At 40.3% G+C, this 7,881-nt stretch overlaps 1 protein-coding gene across 1 annotated transcript in view; it reads right to left on the bottom strand.

The window, feature by feature from the left end:
- LOC148160914 (uncharacterized) overlaps positions 1 to 4,807 on the bottom strand; it is a 5,124-nt gene extending 317 nt beyond the window's left edge. Inside the window, exons 1-4 of the mRNA XM_088008402.1 lie at positions 2,231 to 4,807; positions 1,721 to 1,978; positions 530 to 1,468; positions 1 to 100 (exon numbers count right to left, since the gene is read on the bottom strand). The exon at positions 1 to 100 is cut by the window's left edge and continues 317 nt beyond it. Coding sequence (XP_087864528.1) covers positions 1 to 100; positions 530 to 1,468; positions 1,721 to 1,978; positions 2,231 to 4,807 — 3,874 coding nt within the window. The remainder of the gene's footprint in view (positions 101 to 529; positions 1,469 to 1,720; positions 1,979 to 2,230) is intronic.
- Between the last annotated feature and the right edge of the window lie 3,074 nt (positions 4,808 to 7,881).

Raw genomic sequence — 7,881 nt, 5'->3', positions numbered from 1 at the left:
TTTCTGAATCAGGATTTGTTGTCATAGTCATTTGGACCAAATGTTGATCTGTCTCAGTCGAGTTTACAACAGTTTCCAGTTCAGGTTTTTCTTCAGTCATCTGCTGTTCTTTAGCGATCTCTGTTTCTATTGAGTGAATCTCGTTTTTAACGAAGGCTATCTGATCCTGAATTGTTTCTACTGTAGAAACTTCTTGTTCTATGTTTGCTCCAGAAACGTTTTCCTTACAGAGGCTCTCCAGTTCAGATGCATCTCTCGTTGCTGCCTTTGTCTTGATGTTACGTTTAGATTTCTTTGATCTCTTTATCTCATCCTTCTGGTCTCCATGTTGTTGCGCTGTGGAGACCGTTTCTTCTTCTATCACCTGCAGTACTTCACAGATGGCTGTTTCATTTGTGTTTATCTCGTTTTCGATGGTTTCTGCCTGGTCTCTAACTATTTCCGGTACTGAAAGTTCTTTTTCAATGTTTTCACCAGAAATGTTTTCCTCATTGACAGCTTTCAGGTCAGATGCATCTCTCGTTGCTGCCTTTCTCTTGATCTTGCGTTTAGATTTTGTTGATTGCTTCTTCTCATCCTGGTGGTCTCCATTTTGTTGCTCTGTGGAGACTGTTTCTTCTTCTATCACCTGCAGTACTTCACAGATGGCTGTTTCATTTGTGTTTATCTCATTTTCGATGGTCTCTGCCTGGTCTTCAACTATTTCTGGTACGGAAACTTCTTTTTCAATGTTTTCACCAGAAATTTCTTCGTCATTGACAGCTTTCAGGTCAGATGCATCTCTCGCTGCTGCCTTTCTCTTAATCTTGCGCTTAGATTTCTTTGATCTCTTCTTCTCATCCTTCTGGTCTCCATTTTGTTGCGCTGTGGAGACAGTTTCTTCTTCTATCACATGCAGTACTTCACCGATGGCTGTTTCATTCGTGTGAATGTCGTTTTCGATGGTCTCTGCCTGGTCTTGAACCATTTCCAGTTCTGAAAGTTCTTTTTCAGTGTTTTCACCAGAAATGTTTTCCTCATTGATAACTTTCAGTTCCGATGCATCTTTTGTTGCTGCCTTTCTCTTGCGTTTAGATTTTTTTGATCTCTTCTTCTCATCCTGGTCGTCTCCATGTTGTTGCGCTGTGGAGACCGTTTCTTCTTCTATCACCTGCAGTACTTCACCGATGGCTGTTTCAATAATGTTTTTCTCGTTTTCGATGGTCTCTGCCTGGTCTCCAACTATTTCCTGTACTGAAACTTCAGTTTCAATGTTGTGACCAGAAATGTCTTCCTCATTGACAACTTTCAGTTCCGATGCATCTTTTGTTGCTGCCTTTCTCTTGCGTTTAGATTTCTTTGATCTCTTTGTCTCATCCTGGTGGTCTCCATTTTGTTGTGCCGTTGAGACCATTTCTTCTTCTGTTACCTGGAGTACTTCACCGATGGCTGTTTCATTCGTGTGAATCTCGTTTTTGATGGTCTCTTCCTGGTCTCCAACTATTTCCGGTACTGTAAGTTTGTTTTCAATGATTTCACCAAAAATGTTTTCATTACCGACAGTTTTCAGTTCGGATGCAATTTTCGTTGCTACCTTTGTCTTGATCTTACGTTTAGATTTCGTTGATCGCTTCTTCTCAACCTGGTGGTCTCCATTTTGTTGTGTTATGGAGACCGTTTCTTCTTCTTCTTCACCGGTGTTTTTTTCTTTCATGTGATTCTCGTTTTTGATGTTCTCCACCTGGTCTCCAACTATTTCCGCTACAGAAACTTCTTTTTCAATGTTTTCACCAGAAATGTTTTCCTCATTGACAGCTTTCAGGTCAGATACATCTCTAGTTGCTGCCTTTCTCTTGCGTTTAGATTTCTTTGATCTCTTTGTCTCATCCTGGTGGTCTCCATTTTGTTGCGCTGTGGAGACAGTTTCTTCTTCTATCACCTGGAGTACTTCACCGATGGCTGTTTCATTCGTGTGAATCTCGTTTTCTATGGTCTCTTCCTGGTCTCCAACTATTTCCGGTACTTTAAGTTTGTTTTCAATGATTTCACCAAAAATGTTTTCATTACCGACAGTTTTCAGTTCGGATGCAATTTTCGTTGCTACCTTTGTCTTGATCTTACGTTTAGATTTCGTTGATCGCTTCTTCTCAACCTGGTGGTCTCCATTTTGTTGTGTTATGGAGACCGTTTCTTCTTCTTCTTCACCGGTGTTTTTTTCTTTCATGTGATTCTCGTTTTTGATGTTCTCCACCTGGTCTCCAACTATTTCCGCTACAGAAACTTCTTTTTCAATGTTTTCACCAGAAATGTTTTCATTACCGATAGTTTTCAGTTCGGATGCAATTTTCGTTGCTGCCTTTGTCTTGATCTTACGTTTGGATTTATTTGATCGCTTTTTCTCAACCTGGTCGTCTCCATTTTGTTGCGCTGTGGAGACAGTTTGTTCTTCTATCACCTGCAGTACTTCACCGATGGCTGTTTCATTTGTGTTTATCTTGTTTTCGATGGTCTCTGCCTGGTCTCTAACTAATTCCGGTACTGAAACTTCTGTTTCAATGTTGACACCAGAAATGTTTTCATTACTGACACCTTTCAGTTCAGATGTATCTCTCGTTGCTGACTCTCTCCTGGTCTCATCTGTAGACATCTTGAACACTTTGTTCTGCCGATCCTGATGTCCGTTCATTTTGGTTTCATTGGGTTGTTTTCTGAGCAATAAAAACAGCTCAGTTTGGGTGGAAATGGTTTTATAAACTGGTTCCAAGTTAAATCTGTTCTCCAGCATATCCATCTCTGTTTGCGTTGATGTTGTTTTACGGACTGGTTTCAAGTGACATCTGGTCTCAGGCACATCCATCTCCGTCTGGACTGAAGCACATTGGTAAACTGGTGAGGTGTCTTGTGATTCAGTCTGAGTCTGAACAGAAACCATAGTCTTCTTCCTCTGTCTTCTCTCTGAGAGTAATTTTCTCGTCAGTTCTTTTTGCTGTTGAAGTTTAGCATGTAGTTTCTGATTTAGATCGAACATGTCATCGAGCTGTTGCATTAAGTATTTCTGTACTTCCATGTGTTCCAGTTCAGACTCCTTACATTTGACTTCACACATACGTTTTGCTTGACTTGTATTTTCTGGAGAGTGAGGCAAATTCTGAATTTCGGCTAAACCCTCTCCTTGAATCTTTTCTTCTGTTTTATCAACAGGAACCTCAGTTAAGTTCCCAGTTTGGATGTTGTCCATGGGTTTTCCCAGAGATGGATGTTTCTGTCCTTTTTGATCCAGTGTCTCCTTTTGTTTCAAGATGGATTCTTCTGTGCTGATCAGCTGTGTTGTAGAAATTACAGTATTCTCGGAATAATTTTTCTTTTTCAGGGAAGCTATCTCATTGTGTTCTTCGGCCGGCATTGAAACATTTTTGGTTTCAATGTTCTCAGCAAAAAAACTTATATCTATGCAAGGTTCTGATTTGGGGAAAATTTTCCACAATGGCTTTTTTCCACTGCTGGAAAAAGCTCCCTGATCATTTTCTTTTTCTGGCAGAGGACCGTCATCGATATCACTGTTTTTAGTAAAAAACGTTAAATCGATGCAAGCATCCGACTGGGGGAAAGATCTCCACAACAGTGGCGTCTTCTTATTGCGCTTAGTCTTTGGCTGTTTTTCCCCTTTCTGGTCCATTTTCTTGTGTGTTTCTGTGACAGATTTATTTTCGGTCACCGGCTCTGATGCAGAAATCACAGTGTTCTTAGTATTAATTTCCTTTTTCAAGGAATCTGACTCATCACGTTCTTCGGCCGGCATTGAAACATTTTGGGTCTCAATATTCTGAGCAAAAAAACTTACATCTATGCAAGGTTCAGACTTTGGGAGCACCTTCCACAATGTCTTTTTTTCGTTGCTGAGCAAACCTGCCTGAATACCGTTGATGTCACTGTTTTCACAAAAAAACGTTAGATCTATGCAAGCATCAGTCTCAGGGAAAGATTTCCACAACAGAGGCATCTTCTTGATGCGCTTTGACTGTTTTTCCCCTTTCTGGTCGACTTTCTTCTGTTGTTCTGTGACGGATTTCTTTTCAGTGACTGGCTCTGATGTAAAACTAACAAGTTTCTCTGTGCAAATCTCCGTTGTAAAGGAATCCTCCTGATCACCTTCTTCAGGCAGAGAAGTGTCCTGATTGATAACATTTTCAGTGGTGGTCTTAGAGGACTCTTCCTGCTCTGGTTTCTCCTCCAGTACGGAGATCGATTCCTGTTCGGGAACCAGTGAATCTTCTTCTTTTTCAGTATGTTCAGCTGAAGTCTTTACGTCAGTGGGGGCATGTTTCTCCAACCAGATGTGAAACGGAATCATTTTCTTCTTGTTCCGCTTCCTCTTCGGTGGCTGTTCCTCAGTCTTGGAGGGCTGTTCTTTCTCTACTATGTCGACTGTCTCCTGCACTCCAGCGATGGACTTTTCTTCACTGACCAGTGAATCTTTCTGCTTTTCAATATTACCTGCAGAAACCTCTTGATCAATAGGGGCATGTTCCTCCGAACAGGTTTTAAGTGGTTCCTGGTTGTTCTCATTGGACTCACTCTCAGGTCCATCCCCTTTTTGATTCACTTTTTCCAGTGCGTTAGTGCTCGATTTATTTTCAATCACCAACGAAGAGTCCTGCTGTTCCATATTTTCAGCTGACATCTTAAGCTCCTCAGCTGCGTGCAGTGCCCACCAGACTGCAAATGGCATCTTCTTCTTCTTGCGCTTGGGTGGCTTGGGTGGCTGTACTTCCCTCTCAACGATGTTGTCGGATGCAACTTCTTCGATTGTACGCTGGTTGGACTCCATTGTAATTTTTGCTTGTGGTTCTAAGATAAATAACGTCTCTAGAAACTCAGTAGATTTCAAAGTTGAAAATCGTACTATGAACTGCTAAGTAACTTCTCAAGAGTAACGTATCGACAACGGCTGCTAACAGGTTGTGATGAAGGTAGATGGATTTGAGGAGATTATATAATCGCTGGTGATGTCAGAATTCTGCCTTTGGAGTTACATTGTGATGTCACATTGTGATGTCACAGTTCCATTTGATATTCAGAGCGGGCTTGTCTGACGGATTTTTTTATGAACACGGCGGATGCGCGCGCAACTTGACTGCAGAAAGAGTAGGCGGGCTTTTAAACTGTCACTGGTTGCCATAGTTACCCACCATGACCTTGTTGTTTGAGAAGGACTTCGCTGCAGTAAACAGAAAGGGTCGGGGACAGACCACTGTCAGTCTCACACCTTATTTGGAAATGGGACCATTTGGAAATGGGTGATCGTTTTTATTTTCTTTTGAAATCTGGGATATAGCTTCATCTTTAAGAAGGAGTTTTACTCTCAGCATGTATTTGAACTTCTGTCTTTTATTTACTTCATCACAGCTAACAGTTTTTAACAAATTCCATAGCTTTCTGTGTACTTCTAAATCTGCTCCTAAATTGCACCTTTTCTGGCCTGCTACTGCCTTTAGTGGCGTGGGGTGGTAGCACAACTAATTTAATTACGTCATTAAATGAGAATACCACTAAGTCTTTATTTTATTATTAATTCTGGCATTACCTCTGGTTCAGGGCACCTATGCGTTGCATACAGTGCATACCCACTTTATGCGCCACTGCATGATGTTTCAGGTGAGTTTTGGTCCCTTGGCTGATGACCGCAGACATTTGTAGGTTAGAAGTCACCAATACTCAAACCTGATTGGCTCTGAGCAAATGATGGAGGGAAGATTAGGGGAAAAAACGGAACAATCCACAGTAGAGAATGAGGGAAACGCAGAGAAAAATGTTTTTAATTGACTGATTTCATCTGCAGTCATCGTTTAGTTTGTTCATGGGAGCTCAGATCATTCACCGTCATTGATCTGTTTAATCTGATTCCATTATCAGCGGCTAATTAGTCATCAGACTCTGAGGCTTTAGCTGACCTCTTCCTCTTCATCATCTTCATCAGCCCCTGTGGCCCAGACCAACATATTAAAATGTGTTATTACTAGCCTGTAGCAATGCCTCTCCTCAACATGAGAATATCAGTTTCACTTGACTGGCTATATAAAAGTTTTTTCTCCCAAGAAGCTGAAATAAAAATCTGCTATTGATCAGGTAGTGAATCACAAAGGGATCCACTGCTGCTCCTTTAGTGACAAACTGCTGCATCCTAAATGCACAAAGGAGCGTTACCATAGGTCCTTCCACCAAGTTAGACTCTATAACCATCACCGATCCAATCAAACTCAGTGTTTACATCCATGGTGGTATCTGGACAACTTCACTGTTGTGCATGTTTTTTTATTGTCACTATTTGTAAATAGTCTGTCTTTTAATGCTCAATATGCACATTTTGTACATTTTTAAATAACTAACTCAGAGGCACATTCCTCTGGAATAGAAGTTTTTTTTTTTATAACTCCAAGGTATGTATGTAGAAATATTGTGCTTACTGTATAGTATTTTATTTGTTATTCTGTTTTTATGTATATTTTGTATATTTGGGTTTTGCTGTTTTTATTTGTTGTTTTCTAATGTGTGAGTTTTTTGCCGTCCTGATGTTTGAACCAGTCAGCCCAGAGGATTTCCTGTTCACAGTGACTGTAGTTTGTGTAAATCTTCTTCTGTGTTGCTCTGTGATGAACAGACGTCAGGAGGAGTTTGTTGGTTTGACGCTGCAGGAGTCACAGTCTCAATCAGAAACGAGCAGCGTTCCTCCTGCAGCAGCATGGAGGCTGCCGTTTGGTGATAATACGTCAGTCTGTAGAGAAGCCTTGAAGCAGCAAACGGTTTCTGTCTCTGATGGAAGATCTGCTCACTCCACTTGGGTTCTCTCAATTCAAGCTGCCACATGTCTCAACCTGAACCAGGTTTTATTCAAATATCCATTTAAACATCTCAATCCTAGTTACAGCATCTGAACAGAAACCTGCTGCTGTTCTGGTTCTTCTCTGTTAATAGTGAAATATAAACTCTTCCAGCTTTCAGAAGGCTTCAGAAATAACACGACTGCGGTTGGAGATTAAATGTTTTCTAAATCAGAGGAGCTCCATGTTCCTTCCAGCTTCTCCTACAGGTCTGATTTAAAGTCTGCAGCTCTGGATTAAACCGACGGAGCAGCTGCTCTGACTGATGACCTTCTTTGGAGGCATTCAGAGACAGTTAGGAATATAGGACTCCTCTTATTCAGGATTTAGAGATGATTGATCAAAGACTGACTGAACCTTATCAAACTCTTTATTTCACAACTTTAGTTTAAACTGTAAATACAATAACTGATGGTTTTTACGAGTTCAAATCCGAGGAATCACCCCCCCCCAAAAAAAAAAAAAAATTATATATGTATAATAATAAATTCAGAAGCCTCAACACAAAAAATCAAAACAGGAAACTTCTCTTAACTACTAGAAATTTGCTACTCCCGACCAGTAGGTGGCACTGTGGTCAACATCATCACATTTTGGATGATAAATTTTACACCAGAAATCACATTGTCAGAAAACTTTCATTATTTAAAAAACCGTGGGTGAGTCGGCAAGCGACAAACTTAAAGACTAATTTTGCTGATATTTTTTTTAGATCCATCTTAAAACATGCAAAGTCATTTGGAAAACTTTCACAAAACAGAAACTTGAATATATGGATCAAACTACACATAGAACAAATTGCCTCAAACATTGGTAACAAGTAGTTTGATGAAATTTGTAACAAACCAGATCCTGAGGTAAAGTATGGCTGCTATCCTACACAGGCGTGGTAAAATGTGTAGTGATTTATTTTGCTCAAAGCTTTGTGCATAAATGAAAGTTTATCACATTTAATGCAGCAACAAAGGGCAAAGTAAGTATGGCTCATGAGTAAAAAAAAACAAGACAAAAATCTGACTTGTTT

Source organism: Poecilia mexicana, unplaced genomic scaffold (genome assembly GCF_051168715.1).
Source record: "Poecilia mexicana isolate PSO_F unplaced genomic scaffold, ASM5116871v1 scaffold_2, whole genome shotgun sequence".
Lineage (NCBI taxonomy): Eukaryota > Metazoa > Chordata > Actinopteri > Cyprinodontiformes > Poeciliidae > Poecilia > Poecilia mexicana.
This window is presented reverse-complemented; position numbering and strand designations above follow the sequence as displayed.